We start from the raw sequence: 23,139 nt of genomic DNA on the forward strand, positions 1-23,139 counted from the left end.
GGTGGTCACTTATAAATGAACTCGTGTGAAGACACACGTCCTTCTGATGTGTCTACAGCACATCCCAGTGACACACACAAACAGGGGGACAGCTACCGTGCATGCTTGCTGCTGCCATCTACCAGTTAGAACACTGCTTTCTCATCTGATTCTCTGTGCTTCCTTTAGGCCAATTTTCACTCCAGCAATGTAAACCTCTGTTAACTATGAAACAAAGTAAAATAATTAAAATTAAGTGGAGGACATAGAGACATAATCTTATTAGGCACATTGGTCTCCTGTGGTCTTAAGGGTTCTTCTTCAAAAAGCTCTGGATGAGTAAGAGGCTAACTGAATGAACCACATACACTTATAGTTACTTAAAGAACTTTTCTTTATAGAATTTCAATTTTTCCTACCAACTTTACCCTTGAACTATATAACTGGGATTCAGGACAAAATGATTCTTTCAGACAATATTGGAGACCAAAGGGGATACATACACACAGTACATGCTAAAGCATCAACCACCTGGGAGATGTTTCGAGTACAGTCTGTAAAAATGATGGCAGAATCTGGCTCTTTAACCTTGAAAAGAACTAGCGTTAAGCACGTCCTGTGGTTGTGGCACCTCCAGAACAAAGAGTACAAACAGGGCAGTTCAAGTGCTATAGGCAGGCTGCTCTAACAGCTAATAGACATGTGCTTATGCACAGGCCATGGCCACAGACCAGACGCTGAGTAAGATCTCTGATAACCAATTATTTAGTACATTTCTGAAGTAGCTTTTATAAAATCTGATCCTTTATTCCAACAGTAAATCATTCCCATCAGCCTCGGCTAACGATTCTTCCCTACATCTTTCGTTAGCCATGACTTCGGGCACACCAGCACCCAGAACTCTACCTCATCAGCTGTGCATTGATAACAGCACCTTGGGTCCTCATGACCTCCCCAGAATGGCAGTCCACTCCCCAGTTAACTCTAATTCTGCTTGCCTGCTGCCCCACCAAAGACTTTTCAGTCACTAAAAGGTACAGCCCAGGAAGCCTTGAGTCAACTCACTCTGAAAGAACATGATTCTGAAGTATTCTGCAGAAATTCTATCTGATGAATATTTCACAAGCATGATCTGTAGGCATTTTTCAGGAAAACAGCAGGAATTCCAAGAAAGCCCATCAACCGCGGTTATTTAAGTAACTTAGAAAGTTTGAGGAGTCGCTGTAACAAATTTAACTACTGCCCTATGTTTTTATGTTGCTAAGAACACTTCTGAATACAGGGAGGACATAAACACAACAGTAAAACCACCTCTAAGCAAGGATGAATTCTCCTATCGTCACTGGGAAGCAAAGGCACCGACAAGCCCAGCTGCCTTGCCCTGGCTTTCAGCATGTGCCTGAAGGAGCCACAGGGGTCTGGCCTTGCTGAGGGTTCTGAGCACTATCCTAGCTGCTTCTCCTTCGTTATCTGCCCTGTTTATCACCCCATGTGGGAGGTAGGAGGGAGTGGGAAACTTAAGGCATTTAAAAATGAATATAGTGTATTTTGTTTTAACCAATGAGGCAAGTTTTTAAAATGAAAACAACAGAAGCATGGATAATAGAAACATTCTCCGTTACTCTAACTACGTTTAAGTCACAGAAATATTAAATGAGATTGCAATATGGTTTTAATGACCTCAGCGATCCATGTTAACAGAAGAAACGATCTATGATCCAGAAATATTAAAAGTGACACTGAGCTTTTACCCAAGATAGGAAGGAAGTTTAAGAGAATTTCATAACAGGGTACTTTTGAGAGCTTTGCATAGTTTCAAATTCAATTCACAACCAAACCTAAAAGAAATGGCACACTTTGTGAGTCCTAGGTCTGAGATAAAAGCTAGGTGGTATCCATCTCTGCAGCAATCAGAGCAGTGACCCTTCTTCGCATGCCTACAACGTAAGCAACAGCCATTTCCTTTAAGTGCTTATGTCAAAATTATACAAGAAAAAGAAGAAAAAAAACCATTGGGCAAGTATATTGTTTTCTTCCAACCGTCTTTCCCACCCCCACACCTTGAGCTCAAGTTTCTCGGCCCTGGGACAGGCTTACCTGAAGTCCTTCAGCTCCTGCTTGCCACCGCTGTCCTCCCTCCTGCCTTCGCCCAGGTCGGCAGCAGCCGCCAGCTGGAGGCTTCGGGTGATTGGCCCTCCACTCCGCTCTCTAGATTTTACATTGAACCGGTCTGTTCTTTTCTTACTGGCCAGAGTGGATTTGCTTTGTAAGACGGCTTTGCTTTTCTGTACCCTCACATGCAGGCTCCGGGCCGTCTTGCTTGAAAGCTGAGCAGAATGATTCTTGGCCACAGCTTTGGGTTTTTTCCCCTCGACGTGAGTTATTTTGGCCATTCTTATTGGGCTCGAGTTCCTTAAAGAGGAGCTTGGCTTTTTGGACTTCCCTGAAGCTGCAAATTTGACATTCTGCTTGGACCTGAAGGAGGAAGAGGGCAGTGGGACCTGTGCGGGGCCTGAGCTTCGAGCTCTGGTCTTGCCCAAAGGAGCCTGCGTGCTTTGCATTTTAATCTCTGAATCCGCTGTCCGTCTGCGGTGGCTGCTGCTACTGTTTCTGTCACTACTTGCAGGTGATGCGTGCCCACCTTTCTTGGACGAATGGGCAACTTTTCTTTTGGGAGGAGAAAGCGGTTTTTTGGGACAGCTGAAAGCAGCATGCTTATTCAGGCTGCCGATGTACGTGAACTCCCGATGGCAGTACGGGCAGATGTGCGAGGACGACTCCGAGGCGTTTCTTAAGTCGGCCTTCTGCTTGGCAGATTTGTTTTTTTGCAGGATTGCCTTCTGGACAAGCTGGTTTTTTTTCTTCAATGCATTTATTTTGAGCTTATTTGGTGACATTTTGCTGAGCTCGACACTAAAGTTCAGTCTTTTGGGTTGCCCCATTCGTCTGAAGGCATTTTTCCCAGAGTTATCCAAAACCACCACGCCGTTTCTGGGTTGCACAGTTTGTTTCAGCGGTACCGGGTTTTTCTTAGGGGTGTACCTCTTCTTGTCACTAGCAGAAGCACATGCCAGGATATGCTTGTGTAACTCAGGCATGTTGTCTACACCTTTACCACACTTTGTACAGCGAATGGCAGTGCTAAAAGTCTGTGGAATGTTGTGTGTAGTGAAGTTGGTGGCCGTCACACCGATACCCATGGGGTTTCGGTGGTGGTACTGAAATGGAGGCGGTTTAAAGCTTGGGTAATGTTGATTGAGACCCAATCGAACATCTGGGTCTTTCGTCTTTATTCCAGAAGCCATAATTTTTATGGTCGTATACAGCTCCTCAGAGGAATCATTTAACTCCTCCTCCTCTTCTTTCGACGCTTCCAAAGGATCTTCTGGCAAACTTTGCATATGCTCTGCGTGGGCCTTGCTGGGATCTGTGAAGTTCTGCGGCCTCAGGGTGCCACTTTCAAACTCGTGGTGTGTGCACACCTTATCCGGGTGGAGATCTCGCTGGTGCTGCTGTAAATTGCACAAAAAAGCAAATTCCTTTTTACAAACGGAACACACAAAGATATTCCCCACTCCATGCAGCAAAAAGCGATGTTCCGACAAATCAGTTTTGGCTTTAAAAAGCTGCACACAGAATTCACATTTGAAGGGCCATTCTTCAGCATGAATAGATAAATGTTTGGTTAGATCTTTAATGGAAAGAAAAGGTGATTCACAGACATTGCAGACAAAGTTTTTGTTGAATGTCTCCTGAACAATATCCTGTTCAACAGAAGGCTGTGGTTCTTCCCTGGGTTTCAGATCTTCATTCTCTAGTTCCTCCTGCTTGAAAGATATCATGGGGAGAGAGGCTTCCAGATTGTCCCCAGAGGAAACAACAGAGGATACTGCTGAGAGAGGAGGCGGTGAAGGGGAAGAGGAGGAAGACGAAGAGAAAGAAGAGGAGGATGAGGAAGAAGATGAGGAAAGCGTCGGAGGCCCCGGCGAAGCAGCAGACATGAGCGGCTCCACGGAAGGAATGGGCGATGGCGAGGGAGACACTGTCGGAGAAAGGATGGGAAGTGGGGACTGTGCAGCAGCATTCGAGAGTGGGGAGGGACACGGGTGAGGAGATGCCCCAGAAGAGGGAGCTGGAAGAGGTATGGTTGGAAGAAGTGGAGGAGGCGGAGTGGCAACAGTTAACACAGGAGGACAGGGTGGAGGGGACGAGGGATGTGTTGGCATCAAGAGAGGAGGCAGCTGCCCAGAAGAAAGAGAGGGTGTCTGGAGGACAGGGGATGAAGGAGAAACATCAGGTGGGGACTCCACAGCAGGGGCAGATAAACCCGAGTCAGGATCTGCTTGGGGATCTAGGGATTTACAAGGACTCGGGCTCCTGGTCACATCTGCCGTGTTTTCGATGGGTGCACTGACGCCATTGTATTCATTGAGAAGGACCTTCTGCAGCATGCAGGTGGTCGGTTTCTTTTTCTTGATAGCACTGCAGGCCGGCTGAGCCATGCTATTGTCTTTGAATTCCTTGCCTTCCGAGTCACTACACGGCTTTTTATGCACACTGAGATCTAACACCGATTCCCACTGGACCGGGGTCTTGCCTGTACCCTCAGCCTTCTGTTTGACACCGCTGGACAGATCCAATGGCTGCTGGCTGCACACACTGCTGAAAGCGGAGCTGGCAGCCCACTCTTTAGGTGCCTTGTATTCATCAAAGCAAGGCGGGCTCACGGCTTCTCGCTCGTCTCTCCCAGACAAGCTCCACGCCGGGGAGCTGCTATGACTTTCTAATTTGGGCTTTTTGGAACTTAGAACTGCATCAGTCCACATGGCTTTACCATCACTTTGCTTTCCAAAGTCTCGAAGGGCAGGACTGTGCTGCGGAGAGCTGGGAGGGGAGCTAGTCCGCCGCTTAAACCTACTCGAGGTCACGGGCAACATCGACGCAGGAGCGGACACGCAGACAGGACCAAGCTTAGGGATCTCAGGTGCCGAAATCCCCGCGGGGGGAGTCAGTTTATCCTGGGTCTGAAGGAGCTGCTTGAGCTTTGAGGACAAGTACAGGCTGCCTTTCTCTTTGTGGAAGGACATTGCCTCTGCAGTGGATATGCTGAGAGGCAGGCTTAAGGAACACGAGGGTGCTGTGGGCTCAGACTCTGCTTCAGCTTTAATTTTGGGTAACACAGGAGGACTAGCAGTTCTCCGTTTCTTGGACTCACTGGTTGTGCTGCTGGAAGGCTCCTTAGGAAGGTCATCTGTGATGGGGACCGGTGTGGTCTTTATATTCTGAGTAATTTCCACTGTAACTGGAGTAAGCAGACAGTTTATACCATACAAGTCCGCCGAACTAGATTCCATCTCAATCACATCACAGTTACTGGTGCTGCTGCTGGTTTGAATTTTACCATCAATATAGTAATTTAAGTTTTCAGAGATATTGCTAGAGATGTCCATGATGTACACATCATCTGCCTCCCCTTCCTCCTCTGGTTCCGTGCTGGGTACGTAGACATTCTGGGCCGGGCGGGCCTGCTCTGCTGCTGGCTGGGGCTCTTCCAAGAGGCCGCCTTTTCTCCGCACACCTTTGGGAATCAGATGACGTTCATGAACCCTACGCTGATGCCGTCTCATGTTAGTATGAGTTCCAAAGACCTTTTTACAATATTTGCATGGATGAAGCTCTTTAACTTCTCCGTTCTCTTCTACAACAGAAGAATTTACTGTTTCTTGGGAAGCTTTCTCTGAACTCAAGATCAGACAGTCCTGCCCAAGAGTGGAAGGATTCGAGTCATCTTTTGGAGTGCCACTGTCTCCAGATGCTTTGCCATCAGCCAGGTCCTCCGATGGCTGTAGTGTTAGGCTGGGTTTCCGCTTCAACCCCGCCTCGTGGCGGCGCTCGTGCCTGCGCCTGTTGATCTGCGTGCCGAAGGGTTTCTCACAGTACTTGCATTTGAAAGCGTGGTTGACTGTAGACATGTGGATATGCATGTGACGCTCAAGCCCCTGCTTGGTTGTAAACTTCCTTTCACAATGCTGACATGGGAACATTAATGTTTCGAATACATCACCGTTGGCCTCTTCCTTAGTTTTGGGAATTTTGGTAACAGGTGTTACCTCTGGAGAGTCTTCGAGAGCGTCTTTTGAAATATTTTTTGGTTCTTCTAATAAATCTTCTAGCTTCTCATCACACCGTATTTCTGGCTCTTTCACAGAACTTTCATTTGGCATGTCAGCTTCTTCTTCCCCCTCTTCTTCCAACTCATCATCTTCATCCTCCTCCTCCTCCTCTTCCTCCTCCTCCTCCTCCAGGTCATTCACCTCACAACGTGCTGCTTCTAGCTTGTCGCCGGGCTCTGTCTGTGGCTCGCCGGCAGGGGGAGGGGCCACCAGCCCTGGAAGCACATCCTGACTAAGCACCTCCTGAAGAACAGCTGTCTGCTCGACTGCCGAGGCTGAAGGCTTCTCGGCCTCTTCTCTGGCACCTAGAAAGCACAGGGAAGTAGAAGCATGGAGGTGAGGGCTAAACTGGCCGCTTCAAGATCAATTCTTATTACTCAAGTTATTTCTTAGCACCTAAAATGTACAAGGGAGGTTATAATTAACAGTAAGCAGCTCCACATTCTCATTTATAAAGTTGTACTGGATTTGAATCCATTTCTTTCTTTCTCTCTTTCTTTTTCATTCATTCAGCTAATATTTACAGAGCTCTTGCTACTAATCAGGCAATACACTGGGCAGTGAGGAGACATACATGAACAAAGAGTCCCATGGAGATGACACTCTTCTGTGTGTAAGCACACATACATAAATATATTTTTATTTACAGACACTATAGTGCTTGAAACTGACTTGCAGTAGTGGATACTGAATTTCAGGAGACTAACTGTGCATTCCAATTTCTTATGGAATAAGAAAACTTAAATATATTACCAGGTTAGACTCTTAGTAGTCTGCTTGAAGGGAATGATTCTTTCCCTCCTTCCTGACTAAATCTACATATTTTGAAGACAGAACATTTTCCAGAATCATGTGGATCAGAATTTTTTCAAGTAACAAAAACCTTAGCGATCACCTCTTCCAAGCCTGATCAAATTATTGACAGCTCAGAAGTCCGATGCACAGAAGCAGCCAGGTGGCCAGGGAAGGACTCACCAGCAGGGCATAGTGGAGCAGAGGACTAAAGAAAGTGAGCCATGCCAGTACCCAGCTGGGAGAGGGAAGCTCTCTGGAGAGAGCAAGTAGCAGATACTAAGTTCTGAGTCAAGAACTTGTTAGATGTGTTTAAGGAATAGCAAGAAATCTGGAAAGGCCCTGGGTGGGGGAGGACTGGAGGGAGGCAAGAGAACAGGAGATGAGATCAGAGCGACAACTAAACAGAACCTGGGAGACTGCTGGCCTTCACTCTGAGTGAAACAGGGAACTACCAGAAAGTTCTAACAGAAACATGATACAACTCACTTATATTCAAGAGAATCATTCTAGCCCTGGCCGGTTTGGCTCAGCGGTTAGAGCGTTGGCCCACAGACCAAAGTCTCGAGTTTGATTCCTGGTCAAAGGAATCAATGTACCTGAGTTGCAGGTTCAATCCCTGGCCCTAGTCTGGGTAGGGCAGGAAGCAACCAATCGATGTGTCTCTCTCATATCAACGTTTCTCTCTCCCTCCCTTCGACTCTTATCTAAAAATCAATGGAAAAATATCTTTGGGTCAGGATTAATGAGAGAAAGAGAGAGAGGGTGTATCATTCCAGTTGCTACAAGGAAGACAGAAAATTCTAGGTGGATAAGGGTGGAGGCAGGGAGAGGAGAGAGCTACATCCTCCAGGAGAAGGGGCAAGGGGCAGGGTACAGAGACTAGGGTGGCATGGAGGTGGTGGGAATGCTCAGACTGTGATATATTTTGGAGATGAGCTCACAAGATGTGCCTGCTGGCTGGAGGTGGTGGGAGAGATGTTGAGAAGGACCCTATGGCAACATAATAATCCTGCTTACTAGGCAGAAGACAGGGAAGCGCAGGTTTGGGCGGTGTGTGTGTGTGTTGGAGGAAAATTAAGTTTACTTTGATGTCCTAAACTTTGAGGTATCCGACAGATATCCACATAAAGATTTTAAGCAGTTAACCAAGTTCAACCAAGAGGCTGAGCCTAGAAATGTATAAGTCCTCAGACTCAAAACAGTATTTGGAGCATGGGACTGGACAAGGTCACTGGAAAGTGAATGCAGACAGAAGAGAGATGGGAAGACTGTCCCCCAGATGACTCCAGTACTTAGAGGTCGGAGGAATGACCAGTGAGGAATCTAGAGAGTGGTGACCCTTAGACAACATAAACAACGTTACCGGGAGGCAGCGATTAGCAGTGTGGAGAACTGCTAATGGGCTAGGTAAGATGAAGACTGGGCAAATGAAGCATTCCATTTACCCAGGTGGGGGTGTGACATGACAAAAGCTTTAGTGGAGGAGTGGGGACAAATGCCTAATGAAGTTCCTAAGAGAATGGAAGAAGGAAGAAGAGACGGGGAGACTATAAGCAGCTCTTTCAAGTTTAGCTATAAAGAAAAGCAGAGAGCCCTGGCCAGTTTGGCTCAGCGGTTAGAGCATCAACCTGCGGTCCTGAGAGACCTGGGTTCAGTTCCCGCTAAGGGCGCATGCCTCGGTTGCAGTTTGTCCCCAGCCCTGGTCGGTTGTGCGGGTGGCAGCCACTCGATGTGTTCCTTTCACGTCGATGTTTCTCTCTCTCTCTCTCTCTCTGTTCCTCTCTCTCCCTCCCACTCTACCTGAACAAAAAATGGGAAAGTGTCCTCGGGTGAGGATTAAAAAAAAAAAAAAGCAGAGAAACTAGACAGTGGATAAAGAAAACACAGGGACAGCAGGGGACTCGAAGACAGGGGCTGTCCTAGTACATTTAATGCTGACAGAGAAGATGCTTTCTCTACAGGACCACCAGTGCCTCTGCTGAACTAAGCCCCCCATACTGCACACACTTTAGCTAGAAAGGCTGTATACAGGAGGCAGAGCTACCGGGACCTCTCGTGGCTCTGTTACTGACTCTTCCCCTGTTCACTGAGCAAATATTTACGATATGCCAGTACTAGGTGAACAAGATGGTCAAGATCCTAATCCTTATAGAGCTTCACTTTAACAGGAGCTACAATCAAGCAGGCAAACTACTGTAACAAATGTATGGTTACGCTTGTGCACGTGCTGCTACAGAAGCACAAAAGAGGAACATCCTATGTGGTTTAACTAATCAGAGAAGGCTTCTTAGATAGAGCACTGAGCAGGCTGAACCTGAAGGTCAAAGACAGAAAAGAAAAAGTTAACAGGAGGAATCAAACATGGAGCACACTATCAATTATTCTGGACCTACCTAGGGATAACGGGGATCCATTAAGGTATTTTAAAGCAGGAGAATGCCATTTGGGAGGTTTGGCTGCTATGTGGATTAAGGATCTGGGAAAAGGCACTACTGCAGGCAGACGACCAATACTGATGCAGTGATACTGGAAGGGGGAAGGTGGCTACCCACACTAAGAGATGGAGATAGAAGCAGTAAAGGCAGAGAAAAGTAGCCAGACTGTCAAGAAAAAACAGACCTGTCACATACCTGGTCACTGCCTGGATACAGGGGAGAGGATGAGGTTAAAAAGGCCAACTGTTCCAAGTTGCAAATGCAAAGTATTAATACAAACTCAGTTGTTCGCCCTAGCCACCCTGCTGTTTCCCAGGAATATGTCTTACTTTTACCCATCTGCTACTACACATACTAACAATGAAGCTTCTGCTTCTAAACAGAAACCAGCCTTCTCTCCCCTCGACAAATTTCGTAACTCCACGAGTTTTCCACAAACTGCGAAATCAGTCATTTGATGGTGGTAATGTATGTCAAATTAGGAGCTAACTCCCTTTCAAATACATGTTCAACACAGACCTGCCATGATGCTAAAAAAGTTGGAATGAGACAACAGAAAGTGAAAATAACATCTCTAAGGCACAGAAATTTCTTTATAGTTTATTTTTGGCCAAAATCAGTGGCTTCTTTTAATTAAAAAAAATTATTTTCTTTCTCTGTGATTGCTAAAGAACTTCAGATTTGAAACTATCCAAAGTAGTATGAACCGAACATGCCCAGCTCTGCTCAATGGTGAGGCCCAGCGCACAGTGTGTCCGCACACTCCATGATGGCGCTGAGTTTTAAACATAAAAGGAGGTGAACACGGGAAGAGTCTGGACTGTTTGCTCAGACCACTTTTTAAGGACATGCAAAACATTTAGGAGAGGTCGACAACTACACTGTATAGAACCAATCACACTTTAACCAGTTATTTCAGAAAAAGGTTAATATTTAAGTATCTTTTTCCATGGGGCCTAATGTTATATCAGGAAAAAAATAACTGTCTTGAATCTTTGAAGGAGAGAAGGAATTGTTAGATTTTCTTCTTAAATTCTGTCACAAACGGTAGTAAGGTTCTTAAGTATTTTTGTCGCTATTGTTCAAACAAATGTCTTCTTGGCAAATCTGCTATCAGCAGGTAGAACTTAATTTTATAAGGTTCCAGAAAATAAACTTGTCTATTCTTCATAAAATGCCATAGGAAATTACAATTCTTTATGAATATCACCACCACAAACAGTGCTAATAAAATAGCTTAAAAGGAATCAAAAATATTTTGTTGGTATTTTTTCCTCTACAAATGTTTCTTGAAAGAGGCAAAACTTACATTTTGAAATCTGCCTATGAACAAGTCTTGAGTAAGCTCTAGTCTTTGCATAAATTGGCCAAATAACAAATTAAGACAGCTCCCTTTCTAATGGCTACAGTCTCAATATGGTGGCTCAACAGAGCAATATGCCTTTCTGATTAACTTTTTTTTCCCTTTATTGATTTTAGAGAGAGGAAGGGAGAGGAAGAGATAGACACATCAATGAGAAAGAACATCGATTGGCCACCTCCTGCATGCCCCCCACTGGAAATCGGGCCCACAACCTGGGCGTGTCCCCTGACTGGGAATCAAACCAACGACCTCTGGGTGCATGGGTCGATGGCTCAACCACTGAGCCCACACCAGCTGGACCTGATTAACTTTTTTGTTTGTTGGTTGGTTAATCCTCACTGGAGGATCTTTTTCCACTGATTTTTAGATAGAGTGGAAGGAAGAGATGGAGGGAGAGAGAAACATCGATGCAAAAGACACATCAAGCCCTGGCTGGTTTTCTCAGTGGTTAGAGCATCATCCTGCGGTCCAGAGAGACCCGGGTTCAGTTTCCACTAAGAGTGCGTACCTCAGTTGCAGTTTGTCCCTGGCCCTGGTTGGTCATGCGGGTGGCAGCCAGTCGATGTATCCCTTTCACGTCGATGTCTGTCTCTCTCTCTCTCTCTCTCTCTCTCTCTCTCTCTCTCTCTCTCTCTCTCCCTCCCTCCCTCCCTCCCCCTCTTCCTCTCTCTCCCTCCCCCTCTATGTGAACAAAAAATGGAAAAAAATGTCCTTGGGTGAGGGTAAAAAAAAAAAAGACACATCGATTGGTTGGCTCCCGCACAACCCCGACCAGGGCCAGGGATTGAACTTGCAACCCAGGTAAGTGTCCTTGACTAGGAATCAAACCCGCAATCCTTTGGTCCAAGGGTCAATGCTCTAACAGGTGAGTCAAACCAGCCAGGGTTCTGATTAACTTTTATTAATCCATGCCTCCCTGAATTCTTACAGCATGGCGGGCCTAGAATATTAGTCCTCAGAAGAGACCATAAAAAAAAAGTTTAGTGGGAAGAAATACAATAGATAAGATAGAAATTTAAATTCTAACCAAAACAAAACACAAAAACCCACTTTTCATTCTGTACATTTTTCATCCTGATATATAAAATCAAGGGTGTTTGATATTTTAAGTAGTTTTTTAACGAAGCTGCAAAATGCACCTATTGTAACCCATAAGCACAGAGCGAGATACAATGTTTATAAGGTAAATACACTATATACCACCTCACAGATTGGTATGGACTAGCACTGCTCCTCACCCTGTCCCTGGCAGTCTGATTTTTGTCACCATAGATTTTTTTGATGGTTTTAAACTTTGTAAATTATTTATAAATGCAACCACATAGAAAGTTTCATTTTATTTTAAATGAGGTATAATTTCATTTTCAACAAGGAAGGTCTTTAATATGTTTTTGAACATATGGTGGGCTTGTAGGGGGCCTTCATGCTGTGTAATCCTCTCCAGTTCTTGAAATGGTTCTCAGACAGGCATGCCAAGGAGACACGACGTTATAGAAACTGGTGGTACACACCCAGATCACACACGTCCAATACCCCAGCCTACCTTCTGCGGAATCTCTCATTCTTGCAGAGGCGGAATCTGGCTCACTTGTCTTCAGCTGTATGTCTTCAGTTTTGTTTCCTCTGTTTTTATTTTCCTGGGGTTTTTTCTTCCCTGAAACACATTATTTACTTATTTATTGGTTCATTCATTCACTATTACCCTGAAATCTTGAAGGAGACAATTACTAATCCCATCACCACAGCAAGCTGTCTATGTCTAAGCAATTGTCAATTCCTAAAGAAAGGAAGAGATGACGAACACAAATACTTTTAAGTCATGTCAGAGAAAAAAAGAACCCATAAATCCTGTATTTATGAGAATCTTGGGCATTAGTTCCCTCGTAGCTCTAACAACTATCAAATCAAACTAATAGAAAATATGTTCTAGAAAAGTTAGCCATATTCAACTCACCGAAACATTAGATAACAGCACTAAGTTTTAATACCATACACACAGTAGCAACTGGCAGGCTGGTTATCTGTAAGAAGCACATTAGGAAAAACAGTATGGGATAACCTGGGGCCCATGCAGTCATGACAGGAGTATCTGCAACTGTCCAAGGAAACCAGCAGAAGCAGAGCCACTGCGGAACTGCAAGGGACACACATGCACAATGGCTCCAACACGAAATGCAGACTGATGTGAATAATTCCCTGACGGCCAGCACGGCACTCAGAGGGTCCTGTGGAACTCGACTCGCAGTCCGAAACAATTCAGAGGCTGGAACTCAGGAAACATGAACTGAGTTCCAAGTGATAGCACAGTTCAGAAGATAAGATGGAAATGCAGTACATTTCTGACAAGCTGGAACAGTGGACTCACGTCACCGCGGTGCTCAGGAAGGGTAAACACCTCCCAACAGACGCTAACGCTGCTGGAGCGCAGAAGGTCAGTCTCTGTAGGATTTAACCCAAATTCGAAACCCATTTTTAAATTCTTAGTTTCTTATGCCTGGTAGCTTTTACTGCTCCATTTTCAGGTTCAGAACAGGTCCTATCACCTTCCCCAATTCCCTTCTCTCTGCAAGGCTCTCTCCACCAGGCTTCATACAGCACCGCACCAGCCTGTCTCATTCCAACAAGCAGCCACCTTCTCTCTGAATTAGTAAGAAGATATGCCAAAGCCACCGGCCGCTTCTGGAAAGTGGTCTGCTCCACAACAGCGAATCACTACAGAGCAGCGTCACTAACTAATGTAGGTTACGGGATGGAAATTAGGATCAGAGACACAAAATATCATCATTGCAAAGATCATAATGATTAAAAATAACACCACCAATTACAATACAAAACAAGTATTAGTCCTAAATCCACCACCAGATTTTTGAGAAATATTTAAGAGGTTGAACAAGAAAAATAGTATAAAATACTTAATAATCAGCCATTTACTGTTAGTCTTAAAAACAAAACTCTAAGATACCATTTTAAACCCTTAATTCTTTAGTAAGAAAGACGTTTTCGGCAACTGCGTAAAAGTTCACTCAAATCTCTGAAAACAAGTCGATCCGTTCATTTCCAAAGCAGCTAAAACGAACTCAGGACTTCACTGGCACCAAATCCTGGTGGGAACAGAAGCAGACTGTTCTGTACCAGGCAGATGCACGACTCCGGGCGAAAAGATTATAAACCCATCCCCTCTACAAGGGGCAAGGACATGAAACCATGTCACATTGCAAGAAGTTACCTCCTCTTTCAAGTCTTTCTCCCTCTGTCAATAGCACTGGCCAAAAGCTGGTGATGACAAAGGCTCCTGAGGAATCCAGTTGTGCTTAAGGGAATTTGGATTCTAACCTTTCAACCAGTTTTCTTATCCTCATGATGACTATGCCCAGTCCATATCGGATTACCCGGAGCAAACAATGCAAATTATCACTGACTGGCTAACTAACAACTGCTCTAGTTCTGCAGGTCATGTCTCTCTGACCCATGACAGGGCCCCCGATGCCCTCAGGTGCTTCAAAAGTTACAGTCAGAAATGTTTTTCCCTGGATCAAAACCATGAATTTGTTATAAGACAGCAGTACTACCTCACCTACTCCAAACAGGCCAAGGAATATGACTCTTTTTTACTGACTTCTTACTTTCTAGTCTTTACAGGTCTGAACTTTTGAAATACATAAAAACAGAGGTATAGTCTAAACCTTCCCTCTTATGCATAAACTTTACAAAAAAAATTTCACTGTAAAATTTACTAGGAATACAGATATTAGTTTGTTGTAATACAATCCCTTGCAAAAGCAATCAAAGATTTCCTGCAATCTCTCAAGCACTGTAGAGGCTAGTTAGGTTGTACAAAAAAAGTACATCGGCCTATATGTGAACAGAGTACTAAGTGAAATTTCTAGATTTCTATTATAATAAAGCAAATCACAACTTTAATAATACCCTTCATTAATAATTATTCAGAATGAGAGCACATAACTATCTAAAAGGTAAAAATACTATCTGAAGTTTTATTCTCTGCCTAAAGTATGAGAACACCTAGCTGATACTGAATGTTAAATATCTATTTTTGGACTCTCCAAACCTAACCAGTGAGAAGCATCCTCCTGCCCCCCAGGTGCCCTCTTTTAAAACCGTAACCAGGCAACCCTGATGCCCTTTGAAGAGAAGCCACTTGCAAAGGGACTCTGCATCTTATTCACAGGGCTCCCAAGAGCAACCCCCTCCCCCCAGACGGCTACAAGCTGGATACCACTGTCTCAACTGCAGCACAAGTGACACACAGGTCAGATCATGCTGTCGTGGGGCTGTCCACGGGATTAAAGGATGTTTAGCAGCATCAGTGACCTCCACCCACCAGGTACCAGTGTCACCACCACCCTAGTTGTGCCAAGCAAAGTCTCCAGACGTGGCCAGATGTCTCTGGAAGGGGGGGGGGGGGGATGCTCCCCAGGTTAAGAACCACTGAGCTAGACCAATATAACATGGGTTACTAAAGACATATGGGGCTCTGCAGTTTTTACATTTATTATAAAATTTTAAAGTATTTGAATAACACTAATAAAACAATTCTAAAAATGGAGAAATGGAATAATTAAATGTACCTCCAAGTTCCTTTCTGTGAACACTGACAGACTTAGTTTATGATAGCAATGCCTCTATCGTGAATTTAATAATCATCCAGTCGTGGAACTGAGATGATCTGACACATGAAATGATTTTCTCCATTTTCATCAGAACATCTAACCCTTGAGCACTCCCCTCAGGACGGCAGACCGGAGGTGAAGGAGCTGTTGAAATCACCTATCCTACCTGCTGTCCTGCAAGAGGAACCATAGGCCAGGACGCCACAGAGACTACTCAGTCTGCGACAAAACAGAAATGGAACCTGCGTGTCCTGACTCACACTGAGGTATGCTGGTGTCACTCACAAGGTCAAATATTGCAAAAACAAGTGTTAGAACCTACTCCATTTCCTTAAACCAGTACATTTCCCCCCTGACACTTGGTTTCTGTTCTGTATGTAATCAAATTAAAATAAAAAACAAACCTATAACCAAAAGTAACCTGAATGACGACTTTTACAAAGGGGAGGGACTTGCTGGTTCTGTCTGTAGCTGGTGCGGCAGAGCCCACCGGGAGCCTGGCAAGCACACGTGTGCACTTACCACCAGATTCCTGGAGGGTCCTACATAGAGGCTACTGCCAGCTGCGTGCTCCACTTGCTCTAGACAAGACAGACAGAGGAGAGAAACACAAGGAAAGTGAAATGGAAACAATGACAAAGAACATAATGAAGCAAGGACAAAACCATATGCTTATATATAAAGGAAAAGAAATATACACACACAGATGAAGAAAATGAAATGAAACAGAAGGAAACAGTTGTCTACTGCATCAAGGTTCTCACCAAAAAAATAAATAATGATAATCACTGTGTTGGGAGTTGGAGACAGAACGTGGCACCCTCACTCTCGAGCCTGAACCATGCCCACGCTGTAAAACGGATGCTCTTACCACTTAAGCACCACTCTGCTCAAGACCAGAAGGCCCCAACCATGATTCTTTTTTACAGACTCCAAGGACCAAAGACATGAAGTCATCTGCTCAGGTCCACACAACTAAATTAGCTCTAGAGTCAGAATTAAAACTCAAGAATGATGATGCTAAAAGTGTTCCTTTTGCTACATTTATTTTTTTTAACTTTTTTTTTTCTTTATTAATTTTAGAGAGACGAGGAAGAGGGAGAGGGAGAGAGAGATAGAAACATCAATGAGAAAGAACATCGACTGGCTGCCTCCTGCATATCCCCCACATCGACTGGCTGCCTCCTGCATGACCCCCACTGGGGATATGACCCACAACCTGGGCATGTGCCCTGACCTGAAATTGAACCAGCAACCTCTTCTTGGTGCCTGGGTCGACGCTCAACCACTGAGCCACACCTGCCCGAGGGGCTACATTTATTTCTTAAGACCAAAAATGCATAATGAGGCTACCTAATTCTTTAGAAAGCACTTTATAACCATTATTTCACTCAGTGTCAAGGGCAAATGAAAGTGGTATAAAGATTTACACTGGACTTATAGAAAAAAAACACTGGAATTGGAATGCATATTTTTTTCCCATTTCAATTTTATCTTACAGAAACAAGTATCAGTCAACAGCACAGAACCCCAATCTGAGCAAATACGATTCACCATTAAAGAACACCAATAAAACTGGACTTTCTAGTGAAATGGCTGCCACAATGATGGCTTTTACAGACAATGTGAAGCATTATACTGCTGGCGCTTGGATGCCAGGTGCAAACCAAAATTGCCTAAAGTGTCACATGAGTAAGTTCTGGACTATGCTGTACTCTTCCAATAAAGTGAACAAACACTAGGAAATTCTAGAGAATAATGTTTCACTTAAAAAATGTGCAGGCATCAGAGAGAATGCAAAATTCCAGAAGGCTGGCTCAAGTTACACTAAAAATCCATCCCAACAGTGAAGGTCCATGCATTCGATGGTTTAGAGGAATTACATTTAGAAATGTAACTACGTGCACTGCCTCTTCACTGGAGAGCTACCCAACTCTGAAGTATAAAATCAGAATTCAGTATCAACAGATCTATCTGATCTTTGGAGAGCTCACCATCTCCCTCAGATGCACAGCTGATTCCAAACCTGGAGAGGCCCCATCTGTGAGAACTGCCCGATGGCACCATGAAAGGTCACCAAGGCAATGAACGAGCGGCCCTGAAAGGCACCGACACTACCTCCCCAAGGTGGCTTGTGCCGCAGCCTCCAGTCGCTCACCACTCCATGCAGCCCGCGGCCCTGCACTGCACTTCCATCCTCTCCACTTCCCACGGCTACCTCTGGTCTCACTGTTACAACACCAGACATTTCTGCAGCCTTATTGGCCCCAAGTTTCTCCTTCACATTTGCCAGTTTGATGGGTCTTATGTTTTTAGTTTTATTTATTTATTTTTTTTGGGGGGGGGGGGGAGTCTTACATTCTTCAGGTTACTCTCCCTAGCCTTATAACACTGCCATCTAGAATCTCCGGCTTTAGTAACCATTCTTTTGTAAAATCTTCCTCTTCTTCCTGTCCCTAATGAGAGGGCCCCTCACAGGAATCAGAAGAGTGGAGGCAGCCTTCACATGAGCTTGAAGAACGGCTTCCCCGAAGTATGCTGCTAAGCGCAGGGCACAGACTTGAGAGAAGAGACACAGATGACAGGGCTAAGGGCTACATGAAAAGGGGAGAGAAAGCAGCCTCAGACTTGGAGCAGGAGCCTTAAAGATGGTGTCAGTAGGCTTCCTCCCCAGCTCCACAAACACACATCTCTGAGCTCTGTCTCCTTAAGCTAAAATCTCACAGCAAGTTTGCAGCAAAACTGGGACTTTTTATTCCCATCAATTCATTATTCTATCCACTGTGTTCTAGCAGCCTTAGGAGAATTAACAGTGCCATCAGGTAAGTTTGAGAAATTCATGATAAACATTTAAAATCATTATACACCTTCTTGAATTTCTGAAAGGCAAGGGTGTGATTCTCATGAAAGCAGGCCAGCATGGCACTGGTATCAGCACTGAGGATGTCTGGTTTTGAGAGGTAAGTCAGAATTCTGAAAGCAAATGAAAAGCTTAACTGGGGAAAAAGCATGAAGTTCATGTTAAATGAATTTTTATAGAATTTTGAAAAGAAATAAAGAAAAAAAAAAGCTCTCTAATAGATCAGGTAGCAAGGAAGGGGACTCAGTGGATAACAGCAAGGCCATTTAAAGAATGGCCAAAATGTCGCATGTGAGCTGGTAAAGGCGTGGTCAGAGCTGGGCCTCAGCTATGTTTTATGTCTGGTAGTAGTTTTAACATTCTGCATTTGGTGTGAAGAGGAGAAGTTGGACACATATATCAAACTAAACTTTCCACAAGGAATTAACAGTCTATTTCAATAATTCAATATCCTTAATGTATGCTTTAAAAAAAGGCAACCACAAAAAAGCAGAAGTCATCAAAAGTCACTGACAGGATAATCGAGAAACCTGGACCAGCAGGACTAGTGAGAACAGTGGGTCAGAAACGACGACAGAAAGGCTTCCACAAAGGCCAACGTGGGATGCGTGTATCAGATGATCAGAAGTGGCCCTTACAAATGGCCAAGGTGAGATTGGTGGGTAAACAAGCCACTTGGGGCCTTAAACCCATCAGTCCACGGTGTCTGAGAGAGAAATGTGAAGCAGTAAGATGTTTAACAGTTGGTTTTTATGAACATGATACGCTATACGTTTTCTACAGATTTCTTTTACACATAAAATAACTCTGAAGTGTACCTGAAGGTAAAAAAATTCTGTTAAGCTCCATGGGCATAATTTCAAATCCTTTTTGTAAACTCGCCAAGAGCTGTCTGTAACCTAGAGGCAAATTATAAAAATAAAACCTCTCTGGTTTTAAGTTGTTCATGGTATTAAAACGGGACTCTAGGCGTTGCTTCCAACAGAAACAATGGAAAAGTTCTGGAGACCTCGGTGCTGCGGATCACAGTATAAATTCCTGGAATGCTTTCGTCCCGCCAGCAGGGTGCACAACCTTTGCAGCCGCGGCTCCTCCAATGTCAGGCTGCCGGGAACACAGCAAAGATCACATCTGCGGGAACATTTCATTTCTCTAGAAAAGGCTTTTTGTGGCTCTGACTGGATAATTCCAAATATTAGAAATAAACTTTCGTAAATTCAAATTAAGAAAGCATTAAATTTCCCTACACTCTTTGGAATCTCAGAAAGACTTGTGGCATAAACAAAATTAGTTTAGAGACTAATTCAATTACCTCTGTTCTGTTTTTAAGTTATTTTAATTTCTCCAGTTCTCGTGGATCTTCAGGAGCCTTTATGTTACAGGGAAACAGTATACACCTGAAGTCAGAAATCTTACATATAAAAAGTGAATTGGTGAATACAAAGTAAAGGACTTAACTCAACTTCAGGTATTAGTTCCCTATGGCCAAACAAACCAGGACTGGGATCTGAGCAGGGACGTCATTACAAGCACCTGGCAACCCCCTAAAACAGAGGGGACAGCCACACCCTGGAGAATTGTCTCAGCTAAAAGGAAAGGCATTTTTTCCTCTCAAAACCTATGATAAGTTTTACAATACTATATACCTTGATGAATTAACTACAAAATTTAGTTTTAAAAACATTTCCAGGAAATAAAATCTAGATATAAATCTGAGTCAAGACACAATTACAACATTTAAAATTCATTCTTTACAAAATTTGTTTATAGAAATGCTCAAAGTAACAATGGTCAAACACATCACTTGATAAAACCAGTCCACAGTTTACCCATTAGTGTTTAAGCCGAGAGGTTCTACATGAAGATGTTGGCAGATGGCTCCTGCTGATGTGATTACAGATGAGAGTAAAATACCTGTTTCCCTATCTGTTTGTATCTTCTAATTTTTCTAGATAAACACTTGCTTACATTATGCAAAAATAAACAAATAAAAGATTTGTTCTAAAAATACCTACAAAAGCAAAATTAGTGAGGTAACTAAAAATATTTCTTTTGGTTGAGATTAACATGTACTTTTATGAAGTACAATTTGGAAAAGACCTCAACTTTCGCCTTTGCCTGCACAGCAAAAGGTCTTGCTGAAATATTTGTTTTCCAACTCTTACCTGCACACCCCAGTTTTAGTGTCCAGAATAAAGCACTATCCCCCGACACACCAAATCCACAACAGACACACAGTTACTTTTAAAAGAGATGTAAAATATTCCTAACAGACATTATTAAACCATCAGAACTGCTTAAGCATCCAGATCGCCACTGTCAGCTTTCCGTGTACTTCCAGTCTTCCCCTGTGCCACGCGTTACTGCAAACGGAAAATTAACTGTCTCCTTGTGAACAGCCACATGCCTCCTATTCTTTTCTTGTTTCACTGCATTTGGTTATTATAGCCATGATTATTTAAATCAGAAATCTAATTTCAACAATCTTATTGAATGCCTCCCAGGTATAAGCTGAGAGTCGATGTTTTTGGTGGTGGACTGTGATCACCATGCGAGTACTGGTCACTAGCTTTCATTTTCCTTCTAAAACACAAAAATTAGACAATGGCATTTGAATATGCCACATTCTGGTAGAGGTTCAAGAAATTTGTTTATAAAAATAAGAGAATTTACGGAGATACTAAATTCCCAAGTCCCTTGGCTCTACTGTCAAATGACACATTCATTCCAGGAGAAATTTGTAAGACTCTTCATGACTACTAAGTGATCTCATTTCCTTCTGTCCAAGCCCTCAACTGTCCTCCAGCCCCTTTCCCGCCTGCAGATGTGTCTGTCGCCCAGTTCATGGACGAGGCATCACTCCCTGCTCGGCAGAAAGAGTGTGGTCCCTCCAGAATGGTGCATGGGCACCGATTCACCCACTCCGACACTCTCCAAACTGTCGAGGCATCTTTCAGACTCAAGAAGCAGAGAAGGAACTAAAATGTATTCTTATAAAGTAATTGTTTTTTATTTATTTATTTTTAAATCTTCACCAGAGGATACCTTCTTTTTCCCATTTATCTTCAGATAGAGGGGGGGGGGGCATTGATGTGAGAGAGACACACTGACTGGCTGCCTCACACACGACCCCGATCAGGGCCAGGGACCAAACAGCAAAGGAGGTATGTGCCCTTGACTGGAATCGAACCCATAACTCTCTGGCCTGCGGGTCAACACTCTAACTGCTGAGCCAAACCAGCCAGTGCAAGTAATTGTTTTTTAAATCACAAATCACATTTAAATTCAATTCCAAGTTTTTTTCTTACTGACATTCACCTAAAACAAACTCCTACTAGCCTATTTAACAACACATCATATCTTCTGATGTGCTAACCTATATCAGACTACAGCATTATTCAAATTTAGCCCAAACTCACTATTTTTGTAGATTAAAATTTTTTTCCTCTACATGCTTTGTAAAGCTTCCGGAAGAATGATGAAGTAAAAGTATTTTGATCATTTTTCTTGGGTACTTATTATCTACAAGGCCCTTTGTTAGGAGCTCTAGGTAATTCATGTATTTTACTACAAAGATGTCTGTACAAAAGGAATTTAAAATTGGAGTTACATATCTAACTGTAAAAACAAGCAAGCCCCTTTGAGGAAAGGCTCTACTAATGTCAACGAGAAGCTAATTTTGAGCAAAAAAAAATGTTCCAGAGAATATATACTTCATTAAAAAAAATTTTAAGGGAAGGGAAGAAAGGAGGGAGGAAGAAAGCACACCAGAGGATGGAGGGAGGGCAGGAGGGAGAGAGACACAAAGAGATCTAGAGAGAGAGCCCTGGCCGGTTTTGCTCAGCGGTTAGAGCGTCGGCCTGCGGTCCCCAGAGACCCGGGTTCGGTTTCCGCTAAGGGCACGTACCTCGGTTGCAGTTTGTCCCCGGCCCTGGTTAGGTTGTGCGGGTGGCGACTACTCGATGTGTCCCTTTCACGTCAATGTCTCTCTGTCTTTCTGTCTCTCTGTCCCCCTCCCTCCCTCCCACTCTATCTGAACAAAATATCAAAAAATGTCCTCAGGTGAGGATAAAAAAAAAGAGAGAGAGATCTAGAGAGCGAAGACGCAGTGATGGAACATCCATGAGCCAGGTACCACAGGGTGCTCAGGGGATCTGCTAGAGGCTTCGAGCTGTGGCCCCCCCTCGGCAGCACAGCCAAGGACCCCTAGCTTTTCAACAGGCTCCAGCACTGAGATCACAGCCTTTCAGAAACACTAAGCCTCACTCAGTGCAGGATTATCCCACGTCACCCTGCGCTGATGCTTCTTTTGTCAATATGGGGGCAAAACCATGCCCCCAGGGAGGAAGGGCTCACAGAGGACTAGGATTTGAAATACAGCTGTCTCCTAGGCCAGTGCCCACAGGGAGGAAGAGTCTCACTCTCAATCCAGGAACTCATTTCACCTGCTCCCAAAAGGTTCCTGTATCCCCACAGGTCACACAACTTCCCTGCAAAGAGCTGACTCCAACTGAAGTGAGCCACTCCTGGACTGGGTCCTCTTCCTCCCTGGCGTTGGGGCGGCACTCCAAATGAAATAGATCCTCAGAGGACTAACGCCCACAAAACTGAAATTCACAAAACTAAAACTATACTGTGCAGCCTTGGGCCATGATTGGATAAATGAGAGATAACCCTGCTCAGGGCAGATGGGAGCTATGATACACACTGGTGATAAGTACCTGCTACTGTCATGGGGAGGAGAAAAACGAGATGATGTGCATAAGGAACGTTGCACAGTGCCTGACACAGACTAAATAAATGGAATCAGTTGTCAGGATTAGCCACAGCAGATTCTACTAAACAAATTACAGAACCCCCATGCCTACCAGCCTGAACTGTCAGCATATGTTCCTTTTTACCA

The 23,139-nt window shown here is 44.0% G+C and overlaps 1 protein-coding gene across 2 annotated transcripts in view; it reads right to left on the reverse strand.

The window, feature by feature from the left end:
- PRDM2 (PR/SET domain 2) overlaps positions 1-23,139 on the reverse strand; it is a 104,196-nt gene that overhangs the window by 30,757 nt on the left and 50,300 nt on the right. For both annotated transcript variants that reach the window (XM_036257164.1, XM_036257165.1), the window contains exons 6-7: positions 12,289-12,399; positions 2,077-6,457 (exon numbers count right to left, since the gene is read on the reverse strand). In XM_036257164.1, coding sequence (XP_036113057.1) covers positions 2,077-6,457; positions 12,289-12,399 — 4,492 coding nt within the window. The remainder of the gene's footprint in view (positions 1-2,076; positions 6,458-12,288; positions 12,400-23,139) is intronic.

This window comes from Molossus molossus, unplaced genomic scaffold (assembly GCF_014108415.1).
Source record: "Molossus molossus isolate mMolMol1 unplaced genomic scaffold, mMolMol1.p scaffold_m16_p_12, whole genome shotgun sequence".
In the NCBI taxonomy this organism is placed as follows: domain Eukaryota; kingdom Metazoa; phylum Chordata; class Mammalia; order Chiroptera; family Molossidae; genus Molossus; species Molossus molossus.